Raw genomic sequence first — 21,090 nt, 5'->3', positions numbered from 1 at the left:
CATGTGCATGCAGTACTGACTGTGGCCAGAAGAGGGAGTGTTTCCCCTGGAACTGGACTGCAGCCACCACCTGACGTGGGTGCTGGGAATTGAACCCAGGTCCTTTACAAGTGTAGCTAGCATTCTTAACCATTGAACTGTCTCTCCACTCCAGCTCCCTGTATGCTGACCTTTTTTTTTTTCTTTAAATCTTTTTTTGACGCTGGGTTTCTGTCTTTTTGTTTTGGGGCACAGGGATTTTCTGCTGTCCTGCAACTCGCTCTGCCTCAAACTCAGATGGCCTGCCTCTGCCTCCCGAGTGCTGGGATTAAAGGAGTGCACCACCAAACCCGGCTCCTATATGCTGATTTTTTTTAAAGGTTTGTTTTTAGTATTTTTAAGTAGCATATGCCCGTGTGAGTGTATGCCACGTGTGTGTAGGTGCCCTGGGAGGCCAGAAGAGGGTGTGGTATCCCCTGGGACTGAAGTTGCAGGTGGGTCCAGCAGCAGTGGCTGCCCTTAAATGCTGAGCCAATCTCTGCAGCCCTGAGTCTTCTTAATTTCCCAATAACCTTTAAGAGAGACAGAGACAGAGACTTTGTGCAGGCAATCAGGGGTTGGGGAGGGCTGTGTCTGGGCATTTGGTCCCTACAGAGACGTGCGAGGGTGTCTGGGTGAAGGCGCAGCTTTAAGTCTGTGTGATTGAGATTCCAGGTGAAGAGAGGGGTGTGGGTGGTGCAAGAGGGTGGGTGGGAGTTCTGAAAACCTCCACGTTCCCGCCCCCGTGGGCCCGAGACTTGGGGGACCCGAGTGTGAGACGCTGGGCGAAGCCGAGGAGGCAGGCTGTGTGTGCTGGTGGCAGGCGTGGAGGTGGGGTGAGCGGGGCGGGGTGTGTGCACACGGCTCGGAGCGAGCAGGAGAGAATGCCCGGGGTGGGGTGAGTGCGGCGGGGGGCGCGCGCGCGCGGGCTCGCTCACGGGTACGGCGGGGGGCGCGTGGCCGGGTGGGCGCGCGTGGTGGTGGTGGTGGTGGTGGGGAGGGCGCGCGGCCGGCGCGGGCCGGGGCGGGGACACTGCGGCGGCCCCGGGCGGCGGGCGCGCGCGTGGGCTCAGCGCGGAGCGGGGCCCATGGTGCGGCCGTGTCCGTCGGTCGGGCCGCGCGGGCGGCTCCGCGCGTGGCCCGGCGCTCGCGACCTCGCCCCTGCGCTGCGGGCCCGGCCCGCCCGCTGCCGGCGCCTCCTCCCCCTGCCCCGGGGCGGCGCCGAGGCCGCGGGGAGCGCAGGGGGCGCGGCGGGCGGCGACATGACGGACAGCATCCCGCTGCAGCCGGTGCGCCACAAGAAGCGGGTGGACAGCAGGCCGCGCGCGGGGTGAGTGGCCGGGCCGCGGGGAGGGCGGGCACCTGCCGCAGGCCCGGAGAGGCCTGTCCTGGGGTGCCGGGACCCCCTCCTCCCGGGGGGGGGGGAGGCGCTGGCGGCCGGGGCGGGGCCGATCCCCTGGGGACAAGGGTCGGGCTGGTGAGAATGCAGAGTCCCCGGCTGCGCCTCCACCCGCCAATCAGAGCCCCTGGGGGTGGGACCTGGGAGGTGTGTGTGGTCTACGGGCCTCGCAGGTGAGGCGATGCGGCTGGGCGGGGCCTGCGGCGCCTCCCGGTGGCTCGGCCGCGGGATGCGGGAGCTGGGTGGGGCTGCTGACCAGGTGTCGGTGTAAAGGAGGAGAGATGCCAGCTGCCATCTTGTGGGCCTTTGTGCCTGGCTGCCCTGAGGCCTCAAGTCGGAGGCCCCTATTCCATTTTACAGAGTGGGAAACGGAAACGGAAGGACTGGGGGTGGGGGCGGGAAGGTGCTGGAACAGGGTTCCCAGACTTCCTGTCCACACTTCCTGCGGGGGCTGTTTGTGTTTGTTGGCTTTCTTACTGTTTTGGGTTTTGGTGGTGCTAGGGATCAGACCCAGGTCCTCGAGCCTGCTAGGCAGTCACTTTATCACTGAGCTACACCCCCCCAGGCCCCCAAAACGTGTTTCCGTGAAGACAGTTCGTTAGAGCTCTGCTTGGAACCGCACCCCCGACCTCCGCAATAAATATTTTAATTAATTAAATTAGCGTACTGTAACGTGCCGTGGTTGATTTGTGCAAGGGCTGGACCTGATTTACACTAGATCTGCCCAATAGGTGTGGGCTCCCGGGCTGGGCAGGTGCAGGGGGTTCCCTTGGGAAAACTTAACGCCCGTTTAAGTCTTCGACGTGAGAATCGGGTCTGTACAGTGGCCACTGGGTCCACAGATGCAGCCACCTGCCGACTGATGAAATGTGAACAAATGGAAATCACCTGCGTCCTGAACATGTCAGCATGCTCTCCATGGTCCGGTGTGATTATGTAGTGTTTACATCGTATTGGGCGCCATACAGACTGTAAAGGAGGGTGCTGTGGGCTCTGTGGGAATGTGGGCGGCCTTTTGTGAGTGCCTGGGCTCCTTCCTTCAGTTTTATACTTGCTAGAGGTCCCTTGCACACTCTGGAGGCTGTTTCTCAGCAGTTTGGGCTGGGCTCAGGCTTGGCTCTAACACTTCTTTCTACCTTTTATTTGAGTTGGAGGTCTCACTGAAATTCTCCTCTTGGTTGTGAATGCACTCTGAGCCCAGGAGGGACTTAAAACTTGTGATCCTCCTGCCTCAGCCACCCTAGTAGATTAGCTGGGATGACAACTCTGTGCCACCAGGCCTGACTTTTGTCTTTCCAAAGGTCCTCTACCTTATAAATGGAAGTCCTTGTTGAGAAGCCCTTGGCCAGCGCATAACAGAAGAATTCGAGTGGTAATTTAAGAGTCATAGTTCATAGGACAGAAATATGCTCTGATTATCAGAGGTCTAGAGGGAGTGGAGCAGATAATTTTTTTAAAAATATATTTTATGAGCCGGGCGGTGATGGCGCACGCCTTTAATCCCAGCACTCGGGAGGCAGAGCCAGGCGGATCTCTGTGAGTTCGAGGCCAGCCTGGGCTACCAAGTGAGTTCCAGGAAAAAGCGCAAAGCTACAGACAAACCCTGTCTCAAAAAACCAAAAAAAAAAAAAAAATATATATATATATATATTTTATGTGCATTGGTGTTTTGCCATGGTGCTGCCGGTGCGTCCCTTGGAACCGGTGTTACAATTGTGAGCTGTCATGTGGGTGCTGGGAATTGAACCTGGATCCTCTGGAAGAGCAGTCAGTGCTGTTAACCACTGAGCCATCTCTCCAGCTCAGAAGGGCAGATAATTTTATATCTAAAAAAATCAGTTGAGCTGGACAGTGGTGGTACACTCTTTTAATCCCAGCACTTGGGATGTAGAGGCAAGCAGATCTCTGAGTTTGGGGCCAGTCTGGTCTACAGAGTGAGTTGCAGGACAGCCAGGGCTACACAGAAAATCCCTGTGCCCCAAAACAAAAAAAAACAGAAAACAAAAAATCAGTTGGATATGGTGGCAAATGTCTATAATCACAAGTGGATATCTTGTGAGTTTGAGGCCAGACTGGTCTATGTAGTAAGTTCCAGACCAGCCAGGACTACATAGTGAGACCCAGTGGAGATGGCTCAGAAGGGAGAGATGTTTGCTGCTGAGGCTGATGACCTGAGCTTGACCCCTGTGGCCTTCAGGTGGGCAAGGAGAACCAGCTCCAGCAGGCTGTTCCCTGGCTTCTATTCTACACACCTTGGTGTTCCTCTGCACCCATACACAACACAAAGTAAATTGTTTTTACTTTGTTTTATTTAAAGACTGACTTAGGGGCTGGAGAGATAGCTCAATGGTTAAGAGCACTTGTTGCTCTTGCAGAGAACCCAGGTTGGATTCCAGTCACCTACATGGTGGCTCACAACCATCCATATATAACTCCAGTTCCAGGGGATCTGAAGTCTTTTTCTGACTTCTGTGGGTACCAGGCACTCATGTGGTCCTCATATATACTAGCAGGAAAAACATTTGTACACACACACACACAAATGAAAAATAAAGATTGATTTATTTTTATTTTACATGTATGGTTGTTTTGCCTGCATGTATGTATGTGCATTAGGTGTGTGCAGTGCCCTTGGAGGCCAGAAGAGGGCGTCAGATCCCCTGGAACTGGAGTTAGTGATGGTTGTGAGCCAGCATGTGGGTGCTGGGGATTGAACCTGGGACCTCTGGAAGAGCAATTAGTGCTCTTAACCTCTGAGACATCTCTCTAGTTCTCCCAAATAAATAATCATTAAAGAGTTCTACTTGAGTGTGGGATCCTAGGCTGTGGAGTTCATTCACTTCCTAGAGTAACATGGATTCAGATTTGAGTCCTGAATCTGAAAGGCCTTGTCCTGGCTTATGGTTTCCATATGTAGCCTGCATTTTGGGGAATAGCAATGTCAAGGTGAGATTTTTTTTTTTTTAAGATTTATTTATTTTTAAACTAGCATGGTGGGCCACACCTTTAATCCCAGCATTCACAAGGCAGAGGCAGGCAGATCTTTGTGAGTTCCAGGCCAGCCAGGTCTCAAAAATGTTTTTTAATTTATTTTATTTAATGAATGTTTCCTTGCCTATATCTATGTATACCATGTGTATACAGTGCCTGTGGAGGCCAGGAGATGGCGTCAGACTGTCTAGAACTGGAGTTACAGACAATTGTGAGCCACCATGTGGGTGCTGGGAATTGAACCCTGGTCCTCTGCAAGAATAGCCAGTGCCCTTACCGCTGAGCCATCTCTCCAGCCCCATAGATTTTTTTTTTTTTTTTTCATCTTTAAAGTGGAGATAACAAAAGCTAAGCCAGGTAGTGTGGCACTTGCCTATAATTCCAGCACTCGTGAGGCAGAGGCAGGTGGATCTCTGTGAGTTCCAGGCCAGCCTGGTCTATACAGGGAGTTCTAAAACAGAGCTGTTACACAGAGAAACCCTGTCTTGAAAAACCAACCAACCAACAAATAAAACAAAACAAAAAATTAAATATACTTTGTTGGTTTGTTCTGAGACTTAACCCATGCAAAGTTTCTCACTGTAAGCCCTCAGTAGACCTCAGGTGTTGCCTGGGGCTGATTGTAACACACAGGGGTTTGCATGATGTTTACCCCGGTGTGGGGTGTTCAGGATACTCTTCTGATAATTCTTTATTTATTGAGACAAGGTATTACTGTGTAGCCCCGGCTGCCCTGGATCTCACTCTGCAGACCAGGCTAGTCTTGAACTCACAGAGATCCTCCTGCCTCTGCCTCCTGAGAATGCTGAGATTAAAGGTGTGTGCCCCCACATCCAGTTAATGTGGTGCTGGGAACAGAGTCCAGGGCTTCCTGCCTGCCAAGCAAGCACCCACAAACTGAGTTGCATCCCTAGCCTGTCGGGTGTTCTTTTGAGAGGAGAGGGCCATTGATGGTGGGGAATTTAGAAATATGTGACTTGGTAGTTGGTATATAAACGTGTTTCATCAGAGAGATACCACGTGTGAGACTGCAGGAAGGCTAAGGAGCTTGGGTTTCTGCTGACCCAAGACTGGCTTTGATATTTGATGTGTTAATGTTTGGAGACAAGGGTGTTCTGGGTATGACCTGGGTTGAAAAGAAGAGCTCATGATATAAGTGTATGTGTATTTTATGTATGGGTATATTCTAACCCAGTATCTTTGTACTTGAAAAAATGAACAGCTGAGCATTTGGCTCAGCAGCATACAGGAGGCCTTGAGTTCAATCCTAGCACCACATAAAACCAGATATGATGGAGAATGTCAGTGATCATAGCTCTCTGGGAGAGAGTGGCAGGAGGGGAGATCCAAGGTTATTGTCAACTAGGTAGTGAGTTCTAGATTAGGCCAGGCTATAGAGTAAGTTATCTTTTCTCAGGAAATGGGTAAGGGGGCACCGTGTGGATAGAGCACAGTTGGTGGAGTACCTAGCATGCATGAAGGCCTGCCTGGGTTCCACCCCCAACACTGCATAAACTGAGGCATAATGGCACATGCCTGGCATCCCAGCGCTCTGAGAATTCAGACAGAAGGATCCGGAGTTGGTCATTTCATATATATTGCAGCCTGAGTTTGTCAGACCCTGTTTCAGAAAAAAAAAAAGGGGGTGGGGCTGGAGAGATGGTGTAGAAGTTAAGAGTGTTTGCTGCTCTCCCGGAGGACCAGAGTTCAGTTTCCAGGGGCCTGTTTCCAGGTAGCTCCCAATGGTCTGTGACTCCAGCTCCCACGCCTTTGGCTACCACAGATGCCTGCACTTACATCACATATCTGCAGACATACACGCATACACACAATTAAAAATAAATAAACACTTCAAAAGTAAGCGAGGGTGTGCTGGCTAATTTTTATGTTAACTTGACATAAGCTAGAATTATCTGAGAGGAGGGAACCTCAATTGAGAAAATGCCTCCATAAGATCCGTCTGTAGGGCATTTTCTTAATGATTGAGGAGGGTGGGCTCAGCCATTGTGGGTGGTGCCATCCCTGGGCTGGTGGTCCTGGGTTCTGTAAGAAAGCAGACTGAGCGATCCATGGGGAGCAAGCCAGTAAGCAGCACCCCTCCACAGCCTCTTTGTCAGCTCCTGCCTCCAGGTTCCTGCCCTGCTTGAGTTCCTGTCCTGACTTCCTTCAGGATGGACTATGATGTGGAAGTGTAAGCCAAATAAACCCTGAGTTGCTTTTGGTCATGGTGTTATGTCGCAGCAGTAGAAACCTTAACTAAGACAGAGGGGCCAGCGAGACGGCTCAGGCACCTGCTGCCAAGCATGGCCATCTGAGTTTGAGTCCTGTGACCCTCGTGAAAGACAGGGAGAACTGACTCCCGACTGGCCTCTGACCTCACTCGTGCATGACCTTGGTACAAATTAAACACTTTCTTTTTCTTTTGAGATAGGGTTTCTCTGTGTAGCCTTGGCTGTCCTGGTACTCTGTAGACCAGGCTGGCTTTGAACTCACAGAGGTCCGCCTGCTTCTGCCTCCCAAGTGCTGGGATTAAAGGCGTGCGCCGCCGCCACCCCGGCTAAAGGTTTCTTTTTTGGTAGGTTTCTGTGGTCAAGGTGTTTTGTCACAGCAATAGAAAAGTGACTAACACAGTCATTTAAAGAAAAATTTTAAGTTAAAATTAAAAAAATAAAAAGATGCTGTGTGGCTGTCTGGTGATAAGGGGCTGGCAGTTGATTGGTGTGGGAGTCCTTCGTGGAAGCTGGGAAATGACTCTCCCTGGAGCCTTCCGAACTGCAGTATAGACGCAGACTTTAGTCCCCGCTAGACCCCTCCTGGGCTCTGGACCTTCAGGGCTGGAAGGGAATAGGTTTGCATCATGTGAGCCACTCATACCTTGGAAGTTGATCACAGCCACACAGTGTTGCTAAGAGGAGACCTTGGGCAGTCTCTCTGGGGCTGCTCATTCCCGTGGTGCTGCTAGATAGGGACTCTGCTGGGGGTGAGTGTCTCAGGGCTTCTGTAGGCTCAGGATTTGAACCACCTGCTTTCAGCTCAGTACAGTGGGGGTAGGGGTAGGAATGGGGGTAGCAGGGGAGGTGGGAGTGACAATGTTTATTTAAGACCCAAAAGGTATCCTGGACCAGCCAGCACAGTGGCCTTAGATGTTTATGGGAAGGCTGAGCATTATAGCCAAGGCCTGGGTGAGGTGTCAGACAAGCCTGGCTGGGGAGAATGGCCCAGCCTGCCAGGGCCCCTCACAGTGGAGGTTCCTCTGTTTTTGTTTTTGTTTGGTTTGAGACAGGGTCTCATGTACCCCAGTTTGGTTTTGAACTTGTTAGGTAGCCAGGGATGGCCTTGAATTTCCAGTTGTCCCATTTCTACCTTGAAATACTGGGGTTGCAGGCATTCATACCATACATACCCTGTTTAAGCTGTGCTGGGGATAAAACGCAGGATGTGCATATGACACTCTCCAGCATTGAGCACAACACTTTTAAAAGATACAGTGCGTCTTTAAAACTGCCGTATTAAAACAAACAAAACCAAAATCAAATCAAATCAAAGAGCCGGGCGGTGGTGCCACACGCCATTGATCCCAGCACCTGGGAGGCAGAGGCAGATGGATCTCTGAGTTCGAGGCCAGCCTGGTCTACAGAGTGAGTTCCAGAGTAAAAAAACCCATATTAAGTAGCTTATTGTTATATTTTGTTGTTGTTGTTATTTGTTTTATGCTGTTTTGGTTTTGGGTCGTGTGTCCCCCCCCCCCCCCCCTTTTCATTAGGTAGCCCTGGCTGACCTGGCCAGTCTGTCTCTGCCGCTCAAGTGCTGGGATTAAAGGTTATAGGTGGGTACCACCCACTCAGTGGGATTTCTTTGTAAAGGTTTGTTTTCTTTTTAGTTGCATATGTGTGTGTGTGTGTGTACCTGCAGAGAAACCTCAGGGATAGAGACGGGATTACAGGCTGTCTGACCTGTGTGCCTAGCACTCTTTACTGGCTGTGATGTCTCTCCAGCCATGTTGTGGCCCTCTTTTGAGACAGGGTCTCTTGTAGCCCAGGCTGGCCTCAGGCTGCAGTGCTACAGAGTGTTGGGATTGCAGCTGTGAGCCATCACACCCACAGTGTGTTCAATAAGCTCCTTTGTTCAGTGTGCAGAGGGGTGGCCGTCATGCCGTGTGTTCAGGGGTGTGTTTGGGGAGGAGTCTCTGCGGCTGGCTGAGGTCTAGAGCCTCTGTCCCTTCCTGTCGCCTTCTCTCATTCGGGTTGAGGTGTCTCTGGAAGGGCTCTGTGCGTTCTTGGGTACAAACAGTAGGAAGAAGTCTTGGCAGCGGGCCATCAGGAAGTCACCTGGCTGCCCTCTGCCAGCTCCTCTTGTGCCATCCGCTGCCAGTCACAGAGTCCTGCCCTCTGCCACTCTAGGAGACCGGATGCGCCTGTCCCTGTGGAGACCAGGGGATGTGTGATTGCCAGCCCAGGTAGGGCCCCAGGGGAGGGGTAAAGGGAGTCCTTGGTGCCAATCCCGAAGGAGGCGAACCACTGCGATTTGACATTGACCCGAGCCACAGTCCCAAGGAGTCGGGCGCTGAGCAGCCAGTGTTTGGACCCCACAGAACACCGAGTTCTCTTCATATCTGCTCAAGCTCAGTCACGGACAGGAAGTGCCTTCCACTTCAAGTGAAGTGGACTTTGGTGTTTGTTTGCGGTTTGTTTTGAAACAGGGTCTCCTCAGCACTGGGGGTGGGGGGTTGGGGGGCACTCACTATGCAGTCCAGGCTGACCTCGAATTCAGAATTCACACTCTTCCTCCGCCTCCACCTCCTGAGTACTAGCATTGCAGGTGTGTGCCAGTGGTGGTGTGTTTTGAGTAGTGCCAGGGATTGAACTTGGGGCCTTGTGCATGCTGGGCAAGTGCTGTACTAATGAGCTGTATCCTGCGCCTGGGGCTTGGTTCGATTTTTATTGTTGTTGTTGTTGTTTGTTTGTTTTTTTGAGACAGGGTTTCTCTGTGTAGCCCTGGCTGTCCTGAAGCTCTCTGTAGACCAGGCTGGCCTGGAACTTGGAGGCCTGCCTGCCTCTGCCTTCCAAGTGCTAAGATTAAAGGTGTGCGCCACAACATCCAGCTTTGGTTTAGTTTTGAAAGAAATCGTTTTAACCAGGCAGGTGGTGCACATCTATCATCCCAGCACCGGAGAGGTGGAGGCAAGTGTAGCCATACAGGCAAGAGGATCAGGAATTCTAGGCCAGCCTTGGCTTTATAGTGAGTTCGAGTCTATCCTTGGTGACATAAGACCTTGTTTTAAAAAAGGATTGGTTATAATGTTTTTATGGGATACTGCTAGTTTTTATTAACGAGTGTCTGTTCTGTGATTTGTGTGAGTTGATAAGCTCAGTACATACGTGCAAAGATGGGTCACGGGAGACCCTGAGCTGTTCATGTGCTTCCTCTGTCTGTGCCCAGCGATGCCTGTTTTCTCTTTGTAGTGGCGGCAGGAAGCCTCCTCTTACAGCGTAAGTGAAAACAAGGGTCATTTGAAAGAGAGCTAGGAATCTGTCCAGACGCTGGCAGCTGTGGCTGGTGTTCAAGGGATAATGCAGTGGCTCTGACCAAACGTAATGTTCAAGCCCCGAGGTCCTAGGAGGAAATGCGATAACCTGACTGTGCACAGAGACTAAAAGATGTTTGTGTTCTGTGGACGGATCGTGTGTGTGTGTGTGTGTGTGTGTGTGTGTGTGTGTGTGTGTGTGTGTGAGACAGAGAGAGACAGAGACAGACAGAGTCTTAGCTATCCTAGGCCTCCAGTTGAGTATGTAACCTGGATGGTCTTGAACTCCTGACCCTCACGCCTCCATGTGATTCCTGTGTGTTGGGGTTACAGGCGTGCATTAGCGTACCTGCTTTATTTGGTGCTAGGGATGGACCCCAGGGCTTTGTACATGGCAGACAGTCTACCATCTAAACTATATTCCAGGCGGGTAATCTTTTTATTTATTTAAAAATTTTTAATTTCGTGTATGTGTGCCTGCATGAGTTTACATGTCATCACCTGTGTGCAGCAGAGGCCAGAAGACAGCATCAGATCCCTGAAGCTGGAGTTAGAGGACATTGTGAGCAGCCATGTGGGTGCAGGGATTGAACCCGGGTCCTCTGGGGGTGGCAGGGAATCTTAATGTTGCTTTATTTGTCTTAACAGAATTGGAGGGGATTAAGAGAGAGGAGCTGGAAGGGACGCATGGGGGGGGGGGGAGGCTTCCACTGAGAACTTCTTTGTTAGCTCTCAGAGACCAGCCCTTGGCTGCTGTCCCTGAGGCAGTGGTGACAGCATCCTGCCTATGGCAGGGTCTGGCAGTAGGTGGTCCTGTGGGCAGGTTGTGGCGTTGAGAGATGAAGTCAGGCTTGGCCAAGGTGGACTGCCCATGCCCATCCCCAGCAGTGCTGATGTGACTGCGGGGTAGGCTGCCCTTCCATTACGGAGTGTGTGGTAGCATCCCAGGCTCCACCCACTGGATGCCAGCACCCCTCCCCCTCCAACGGGATAGCCAACACTGTTTCCAGACACTCTCTTTGAGTGGCCCTGTTCCTGTTGTTCTTTTAAAGTGTCTCATCCTGTCTTCAAACCAAACCTTGTGGACTCATATCTGGACCATTGTTTTCCACAGTGAGATCAGCCTTTTAATTTAGAATTGGAAGGAACTTTTTATTTTGCTTTGTTGTTACGGTGTTAGGCATTGAACCCAGTGCCTGACAAACGTAGGCCAACTCGCTGCCTCTGAACCGCACCTCCATGCCCGTTCATTCATTCATTCATTTATGGATTTTTTTGAGACAGGGTTTCTCTGGGTAACAGTCCTGGCTGTCCCGCAACTCGCTTTTGTAGACCAGGGTGGTCTCAAACTCACTGAGATCCACCTGCCTCTGCCTCCCAAGTGCTGGGATTAAAGGTGTGCCCCACCACCGCATTGGCCCCAGGCTTCTTTTTATTTTAACACAGGGTCTCTCTGGATTGTCTAGGCTTGCCTTAAGCTCACTTTGTAAATGAGGCTGACTTTGAACTTGGGATCCTTCTGCTTCAGCCTCCAGAGTAGCTGGGGTAACAGTCCTGTGCCTGCAGGTCTGGCTGCAAAGTGCATTGAGCTCTATTAGTAGGGTGTATTGAGAAGTGGTGTGGACTGTATTGTATTCCCCATCCCCAGATTCCCATACAGAAACCCTAATTTTGAGTGTGACCATATTTGGAAGGCCATTAAAGAAGTGATTAAGAGCCAGGTGGTGGTGGCACATGTCTTTAAACCCAGCACTGGGGACACAGAGGCAGGTGGATCTCTGAGTTCGAGGCCAGCCTGGTCTATAGAGAGAGTTCCAGGATAGCCAAGGCTACACAGTGAAACCCAGTCTCAAAAAACAAAAAAAAAACAAAAACAAAAAACCCAACAAAAAAAGTGATTAAGATAAAACATGATGAAGCCTGTACACATAAAATAAACACAAAACAAAATATGGGCTGTTGAGATGGCTTAGTGGGTAGAGGGAGTCTGATGACCTGAGCTAGGTCCCAGACCCGGGTGAAGAAGGAGAGAATGGAGTTCCGTCTCCTGACCTCCACGTGAGTGCTGTGACAAGCAGGTGCCCACTACCCCCTACCCCCCCCCCCCCCAAGATAACTACCTAACAGTGTAACAAAGAACAAGATGGTTGGGTGGCCTAGATCTGGCCTGGCGACACTGAGAATGAACGAGGAAATGCCACAGGGGGACCCAGCCACCTGCAAACCACTGAGGCCCCAGAGGAAAACAAGTTGTAGCTACCTTGATCTTAGATCCGTGGCCATCAGAATTGGGCAAAGTACACTTTTATTATTTAATGTCTAAACTTACGATCCTTTGTTCCAACAGAGAAGTCATAGAGGAATGTTGGCTGTGATGTTGGCCGGAGTTCTACCTCACTGTTACTAATAAAACTTTTTTTGTACTGATGCTGAGTTCAGGCTAGTTTTTTTTTTTAATAATAATTTATTTAACTTTATTTAAAGTGTACATGGCTGTACACTGGTGTGAAGGTGTCAGATCTCTTGGAACTGGAGTTACAGACAGTTGTGAGCTGCCATGTGGGTGCTGGGAATTGAACCCAGGTCCTCTGGAAGAACAGCCAGTGTTCCTAACCCCTGAGCCATCTCTCCAGCCCAAGCTCAGTCCAGTTTTAAGAGCTTCCTGTAAGTATGTTGCAGGGGCTATGAGATGGCTCAGCAGATGAAGGCGCTTGCTGCCAAGGCTGATGGTTTTGAGTTCAATCCCCAGCACCCCTGTGATGGTAGGAGAGAACGGACTTCCTCAAGTTGTCCTGTGACCATTCCTGTTCCATGGTACCCACACCCCTCCTTCCCCCAACATAAAATAAATAAATAAATAAAATGTAATGAACTTCTGATCATACTGCTTCCACCTCCTGAGTGCTGGGGTCACAGACCTACACTCGAGTTTTGTGGTGCTGGAATTGGAACCTAAGGCCTCAAGCATGCTGGGTAAGCACTCTTCGGAGATTCTCAGTACCACCAGGCTGACCTGGTAACACCAGCAACTCCACATTCTCCGGAAGTGGTCTGTTTTGAGACCTAGTATTGATCTGCACCCCATTGATCTGTACTCCGTGAGTGATGTTTATGTTAATGAAAGAGAAAGGACAGAATATTTCAATGTTTATTCTCAACCTGATTTTTATTTGTCTTAACTGATGAAGCTACTTTATGTTCTGAGTGTCTGCATGTATGTCTGTGTACCACATGTGTGCAGTACTCACAGAGGCCAGAGGAGGGAGGCAGATCCCCTGGATATGGAGTTATAGACGGTTGTAAGCCATGATGTGGGGACTGGGATCTGAACCCTGGTCCTTGGCAAGAGCAGCATATGCTCTTAACTACTGAGCATCTCTCCAAAATGAAATCATTGACTTGGAATACACTTTAGGTTTTTGTTGTTTTGTTTTTCAAGACAGGGTTTCCCTGTGTAGCCCTGGCAACTCACTCTGTAGACCAGACTGGCCTCGAACTCACAGATGCATCTGCCTCTGCCTTCTGAGTACTGGGATTAAAGGTGTGTGTCATCGTGCCCAGCTAAGTCTTTAAGTTAAAAAACAAAAAAACGGGCTGGAGAGATGGCTCAGCGGTTAAGAGCACTGGCTGTTCTTCCAGAGGTCCTGAGTTCAATTCCCAGCAACCACATGGTGGCTCACAACCATCCGTAATGAGATCTGGTGCCCTCTTCTGGCCTGCAGGTGTATATGCAGACAGAACACTGTATACATAATAAATAAATAAATCTTAAAAAAAAAAAAAAAACAAAAAAAACAGCAGGGCAGTGGTCTCTGTCTCGGAAACAAAACAAAACAAAAACTAAACAGACAAAAAATTTTATTCTCAGCACTTGGGAAGCAGAGACAGTTGTTCTCCATGAGTTCAAGGCCAGGTAGGTCTACATAAGACCCTGTCTCAAAAACAAAGCAACAACAAACCAGCCTTATTCCTAACACATATTGCATATGCCTCTTCATACAAAGGCAAGTATAGAAATAACACTTGCCTAGCATGTGGGAGAGGCTGGAGTCAAGCCTCAGGAACAGCAACCGAACAAATACCCCACACTCAGATAACAGTAGCAACAAACCCAGTAAGATTGAAGCAGAGGGAGACAGTTGGCAGTGGGGGTCCCATGGTGGCTGATGACGAGCCAGAATTTCAGATTTGTTTATGAGACAGTCTTATTCTATATCCCAGGTTGGCCTTGAAATTATGGTAATCCTCCTGCCTCAGCCTCCAGAGTACTGGGATTACAGACATGTGCCACCATACCCTGCAGCAAATGCCTTTTTTTTTTTTTTCCCTTTGCTTTTAAGACAGGGTCTCACTGTGTAGCCTGGCTTGCCTCCTGCTTCTGGATTACAAGTGCACACATCGTACTTGGCACAAATATTTGAAACAGCATTGTAGAGGCTGTGGGCGTGGCTCAGTGGTAGAGCATGTGCTCAGCCAGGAACCAAGCCTTGAGTTCCAGCCCTAGGGACTGAAAAGGAAAAAAAAAGGGTGGGGTGGGATGGGGGGTGGGGCGCTAGTGTTTCTGGTTCTCAGAAGCAGAATGTTGTTGCATTCTCCCAGTTTGGTTGCAGCTTGGTTCTGAACTCTGTGGTCCAAAGCACAGGGACAAAGCGGGGGAAGGGTTGAGGAGAGAGGCCTCTCTTGTCTGGGTAAGGCAGCCCAGCCCAGTGACACTCTCCTGTTCTGTGCACCATCTCATGGAAGGCCAGCCAAGGTGTTCCAGTCTCTTCCTTCTGCACATGCACCCAAAAGGCAACTGAAATTTATAGCATAGCACTCAGACTGAAAATAGCCCCGTGACTCACGAATTCACGCACTCCGTAAATATTTACTGCGTACAGACTCGGTGGCTGGCAGCACCAGCGCTGGGGACACCAGAGGCAGACTTCTGGCAGCAGCAGCTTGTGCGCACTGAGGCGCATCACGTGCCTGGGAAGCTGGGTGAACTTGGAGTCTTAGGTGCCAGTGCCCCTGTCCCAGGTGTGTAAGGCTTGTCTAGGGACTCCATGTGGTCCTGCTGCCCGGTGCCCCAGCAAAGCGAGGCTTGCAGAGCTCAGAGAACCAGCCTGAGGTCTCTCAGCACTGTGCCCTGCAGCCGTTTCCTTCTCCTCCTCCCTTTCCTTCCCTCTCTTCCCTTTCTTTCTTCTCCCCCACCTCCACCCCCGTTCCGTAGCTCTTGTTTCTAGGCACACGGGCAGGTTGCCAGTCTTCTCCGAGGCCTGGATCACAGATCACAGACTGAGCCCACACCTGCCTGGTGACTGAGGTGTCCTCACTGCCACCTCAGCTGCGGCTTCACAGCTATAGCATACCTGAAATTCCAAGCAGTCCCTAACCCAATGCTGAGCCTTGGGGACATAGTCACAGATGTCCCTCCTGAGTTGCAATGGGTGCTGGAATGAGGGTCTGTGGGATCAGAGCCTTGATAAGAGAGAACCCTGCACACAGAGGAGCTGTGGGACCAGGAAGAGCACACCCCAGAACTGTACTGAGAACCCCCAGCTCCAGGGCCCCAGTGGGATGTTTTGCATTAAGGCAGGGCTTCATGTAGCCCAGGCTGGCCTCCCCAGTCCTCATCTCACAGGATCTTAGATTACAGCTATGGGTCGTTTCACCCAGCTTCCCAGTGGGGTTTTTAAATAGTAACTCTTCCCTTTGGGCATGAAAGTGATAATTCCTATTGTAGAAAAGTTAATGATGTAGTGCCTAAATTATTATTATCACTTTGTGGTGCTAAGGATTGGAATCCAGGGCCTTTGCATATGCCACACAAGTGCCCCAGCTCAGAGTTATGTAAAATTCAACCTTTAAAAAAAAATCTGTGTGTGCACACACACGCGAGTGCACATATGTGTTCTGTGGAGGACTGAAGAGGGCCTTGGGTCCCTGGAGCCGGACTTACAGGCAGTTGTGAGCTGAGGATGTGTGGGCTTTAGTCTCCCATTGTTAACACTCAGGTTTGTTTCCCTCCGATGAGAGCCTTCAGGGAACGGCTAGTCAGTGGTTTAATTCAGCTTGTTTTTACTGTTGTAAATTATAGTTCTTCTTTGCTTGCTTGTTTTCGAGACAGGGTTTCTGTGCGTAGCGCTGGCTATCCTGGAACTCACTCTGTAGACCAGGCTGGCCTTGAACTTACAGAGATCCAGCTGCCTCATCCTCCAGAGTGCTGGGTTAAAGGTGTGCACCACCACCAGCTGAGCTGTAATTATAGTTGTTATGTTGAAGATATCTTGATAAACATTCCTTTATGGATTCTTGTTTGTTTTTGGTTTTGGTTTTTTGAGACAGGGTTTCTCTGTTTAGTCCTGGCTGTCCTGGAACTCACTCTGTAGACCAGGCTGGCCTCAAACTCACAGGGATCCACCCGCCTCTGCCTCTTGAGTGCTGGGATTAAAGGCCTGCGCCAGCACGCCTGGCTCCTTTATGTATTTTTTAAATTAAAAAACAAGTATATATTATGTTAGGTGTGGTGGCGCACGCCTTTAATCCTGGTATATAGGAGACAGAGGCAGGCCGATCTCCGAGTTCGAGGCCAGCCTGGGCTACACGATGAGACCTTGTTTAAATAAATGAACAGAATTTTTATTATTGTTGCAGTGTGGACAGAGGGAGTGTGTGCCCCGGTGCTCAGGTGGAGGTCAGAGGACAGCTTTGTGGTCTTGGCTCTCCTTCCACTTACATGGGTTCTGGGGACTGGACGAGTCATGAGGCTTTGTGGCAAATGCCTCTACTTACTAAGCCATCTTGGAGAACCTTGTCTTTGGAGGAATTTTTATTGGCCATATTCTCAAGTCACTAGATGCTCAAGGGGGCCTGTCTTTATTTTATTATGTGGGTTTCTGGAAGGTTCTGCAAATGCCTGAATTCCCCTGTATTTGAGGGTTAGGACCCGTCCTAACCCTTTTTCAGTGGCCGTTTGATGTGAATGCTCTGTGGTCTTTGTTGGGTGACCTTGACTTGGGGCAGGTTGAATTCAGGAGACTGATCATTCAGTCTGTGTTTGTTGAATGAGTACAGCTTTGTGTGGTCTTTTTGAGACAGGGTTTCACTATGTAGCCCAGGCTGGTCCCAAAGCCACCATCAGGGCTGGGATGACAGGTGTGATGACAGTTTGTCACCACAAGCTGGTGTGGATAAGAGGGCCGAGTGTGGTCATCATGTCTGGCTTGCCTGAAAAGGGGATTTGTAGCATAGTTGGAACCCGGGGCCAGTGTCCGGGGCGGCAGGAATGATAGCATTCTGCCTGCTGAGGGTGTCTGCACACTAAGCTGGCTTTATGCTCAAGTCCTGCCTGGCCTGAGTCCTGGGTCCAACCCCCCTGGGATTAGGTGCAGCATCTCTTTGGCCTTTATTTTGTTTTGGAATGTGGCATGCAGGGAAAGATGACCTTGAACTCCTGATCCTCCTGCCTCAGCCCCCTAAGGTAATGGGCATGGCATGCACCACCACCTGATTGTACAGGGCTTTGGCAACCTTCCCTGTGGCCTTGCTGAGGCTTCTCTATGCCAAGGCCCCGCCCATGGTGCAGCAGCACTGTGATAGTTCTGGTCTCCATGGGAGCCACGGAAGGAGGAGGAAAGTTCATAGGGAGGTGGCCGTCTCCCAAGGCCCAACTGGCTTCAGAGACCACGTGGTCAAACAAGACTGTGGTTCAAGTTTGGGAAGTGCTGTCTATACTCATGACCTAGAGTGAGTGAGTTCCTCTCTGAGAAATGGCCGAGGTTAACACCGCTGGTACATTGTTGTTGTTTGGGATTTTTATTTTACATTAAAAAAGTAAGAAAAGGATTTGACTTCTTTTTCTTATGTGTGTGGCTGTTTTGCCTTCACGTATGTATGTGTACTGCATACCTGGTGTCCAGGGAGGTCAGGAGAGAGGGTCAGATCCCTGGGAGCTGGAGCTGCAGGGGGGGGGGGGGCAGTCTTACAAGGGTGCCAGCCATTGAATTCTGGTCCCTTATAACAGCGCTGAGCCATCTCTCCAGTCCATTTGGTTTTTTGAAACTTGGTCTCACTAAGTAGCCGTAGCTGACCTGGAATTCACAGAGATCCCCTGCCTCTGCCTCCTGGGTGTTAGAATTAAAGGCTTGTGTCACCACACTGGCTGTTCTGTGTTTTTTTTTTTTTTTTTTTTTTAGACATGATTTCACTGTGTGGTCCAGCTTCACCTTGAACTTATAGTGATCCTTCTGCCTCAGCCTTCCCATGCTGGAAGGAATGGGTGACGGTGTGTATTGTCCATGGACCTTGAAACTTGGAACCATGAATCCACAGAAGTGGTGTCAATGACTGTGGAGGAGGTGGGAGCTAGTGAGGCAGGGCCGCTGCTGGGGGTCCCTGGTGTGTGTCTTGCATCTGTCCTTAGATTCCTTCCAAAGTAGTCAGTCTGGGAGCTCGAGGCTGCACTTCAGAGTGGGACGGCATGGAAAAACTCAACCATGGCCTGTCTCTGTCCTTCCCAGTTTGGACTTTGTGGGACATAGTTTTTCATGGGCAAGAAGGGTTGGCTGGAAGCCACGCACGGTCGCCCAGAGGCTGGAGGACTCACTGGTATGCATGGAGCTAGCACTTATGCAACGTATAGACTGTTTTTATTGACTGTTTTGGTATCCACGGGTACCTGGATTTCTTTTTTGTTGTGTTGTTTTGAGGCAGGGTTTTGTGTAGCCAGGACTTGAACTTCCTACGCTGCCTTGAATCCTTGATCCTCCTGCCTCTACTGCCCACGCTGGGATCACAGTCATGCCCCGCCACCCTTGGCTGGTGCTGGCGATTTCTAGGTGCCCGCTGTGCCTCGTGCTGGTTGTGGGCTGCATGCTACACCTGTTTTACAGCCTGTGACCCAGTGGCCTAGATCAAAGGGGAAGTACAGTAGGAGGGACTGCTCATGCCCAGGGCGTGTGAAAGCCTGGGGGAGTTCATCCTCAACATGGGCAGGACAGACATATTGGCTGGCACCCCGCCATGGTGGAGGTGAGTGACCCGAGAGCAAGTGGTGAGAATGGGGTGGTGGGCTTTGATTTATTTTACAATATTAGGGACAGAACCTAGAAACCCATACACGTCGTGCAAGAACCTGGCCACTGAGATACCTCCCTAGCTTGCTTGCTTATTTATTTATTTATTTATTTATTTATTTATTTATTTTAAAATTAATTAATTTTTAAAATAAGTCACTTATTTTTATATGAAAAACACATACTAGCCACAAATTCACACAAAGATGCAGGAGTATATGCACACTGTAGGTAATGTTCCTCTCAGCCCTTGTTAGTTACCCTGTGCTGCTGTGTTATTTTAGAAAACACTTGTAATTTGCTAATAACCACGTGTATTTTTGCATCTATATAAATATATAGGTGCACATACAATTTTATTGCTATTCTTAGGTTGGAACTCCTGTCTTGCACACAATGGACAGATTTTGTTTTGTTTTGTTTTATGACAAGGTCTCTATGTAGCCTTGGCCGGCCTGGAACCTTCTATGTAGACCAGGCTGGCCTCGAACTCACAGAGATTCTCTTGCATCTGCCTCCCAAATGCTGGGATTAAAGATGTGCGTTACCCTAGCCCAGCTTTTATTTTTTTAAATAGGTGTGTGTGTGTGTGTGTGTGTGTGTGTGTGTATGTGTGACAGAGAGAGCGAGAGAGCGCCTGGAGCTTGAGTTACAGGCCATGAACTGTTCAGTCTTGGTTCTGGGAACTGAACTTGGCTCTTCGGTGAGAATAGCACACACACTCTTCCCAGCTGGGCCGTCTCTCTGACCCCTTAAGTTTTGTCATTATGATGGTGCACGTGCCATGGCGTGCATGTGCAGGCCAGAGCACCACCTTTGGGAGTCGGTCCTCCTTCCGTGGTGGGTCCCGAGCTTTTCAGCTTGAGCTTTAAACGCTTTACCTGCTGAGCTGTCTTGATGGCCGCTGGCTTTACATTTTAATCTGGTTCAAAAGCTGTTGCTATCAGATGATGACAGAGTTATTTTGTGAAAAAGTTTCTTTTTTTTCTTTAAACCGTGAAATGTAGCTTATAAGATATTAGGCCTGGAGGGAGGGAAGGCTCAGAGGTCAAGAGCACTGGCTGCTCCTGAAGAGGGTCTGGGTGTTCTTCCCAGCACCCACATGGCACTTCACAACCACCTATGACTACTTCTAGGGGATCCAGTGCCCTCTTCTGGCTTCTGCTCGTACCAGGCACAGACACGCTTTTACATGCATGCAGACAAACAGAACATGCATGCACATAACATAAATCTCAGAAAGAAAGACTGCCCATAGTCAGACATGGTAGTGCAGAGCTTTAATCCCAGCACTCAGGAAGCAGAGACAGGCAGATCTCTGAATTCAAGGCCAGCCCAGTCTACATAGCGATCCTGTTTCCAGCAAACACACACACAACAAGGAGAGCCTATAATTAATTGAATTCCTTAAGCACTAAGTGCTCTTCTATACCATGGACATAATCCCAAATTCTCAAAGTAGTTCCTCATGACAGGACTTCTCCTTCATAAAGGCCAGCTTGGATCACAGATGAATGGCCCAAAGCCCAACTGTTAATGTTGACCTGGGCTGGAGTTGGCACTTGGGTGTGTTTGGCTTGAAGCCTTACTCTGCCCACAGGGTCCATGCACCATGGGACTGTGCCCGACCTTCAGCTTCTCACTCTTTTTTTTTTTTTTTCCGGTTTTTCGAGACAAGGTTTCTCTGTGTAGCTTTGCGCCTTTCCTGGAACTCACTTGGTAGTCCAGGCTGGCCTCGAACTCACAGAGATCCGCCTGGCTCTGCCTCCCGAGTGCTGGGATTAAAGGCGTGCGCCACCACCACCCGGCTCAGCTTCTCACTCTTAAAGTGCTCTGCCTTGTGGTTATCTCCCAGTCTATCTAGAATGTGGGATAGAAGGTTTTGTTGTTCGTTTTTGCTTTCTTTGGTCTGGTGGTGGTGGCCCATGCCTTTAATCCCAGCACTCAGGAGGCAGCGGCAGGCAGATCTCTGAGTTCAAGGCCAGCTTGGTCTACAAATCGAGTCCCAGAAAAGCCAGGACTGTTACATAGAGAAACCCTGTCTTGAAAAAAAAAAAAAGGTTGTTGTTGTAGCAGGTGGCAGTTTCCTTTGGTGTTGAAGA

General features: G+C 50.0%; 1 protein-coding gene across 2 annotated transcripts in view; it reads left to right on the top strand.

Annotated features, from left to right (window-relative positions):
* The first annotated feature begins 1,214 nt into the window (after window positions 1-1,214).
* The window catches only part of Atp9a (ATPase phospholipid transporting 9A (putative)), a 108,482-nt gene continuing 88,606 nt past the window's right edge, over window positions 1,215-21,090 (top strand). Inside the window, exon 1 of one of the 2 annotated variants that reach the window (XM_059261968.1) lies at window positions 1,215-1,348. In XM_059261968.1, the coding sequence (XP_059117951.1) occupies window positions 1,281-1,348 (68 nt within the window). In that variant the 5' untranslated portion in view covers window positions 1,215-1,280. Of the gene's footprint in view, window positions 1,349-8,647; window positions 8,865-21,090 lie in introns of those variants that run through there. The other variant, XM_059261969.1, reaches the window with a different exon arrangement.

This window comes from Peromyscus eremicus, chromosome 4 (genome assembly GCF_949786415.1).
Source record: "Peromyscus eremicus chromosome 4, PerEre_H2_v1, whole genome shotgun sequence".
Classification (NCBI taxonomy): Eukaryota; Metazoa; Chordata; class Mammalia; order Rodentia; family Cricetidae; genus Peromyscus; species Peromyscus eremicus.
This window is presented reverse-complemented; position numbering and strand designations above follow the sequence as displayed.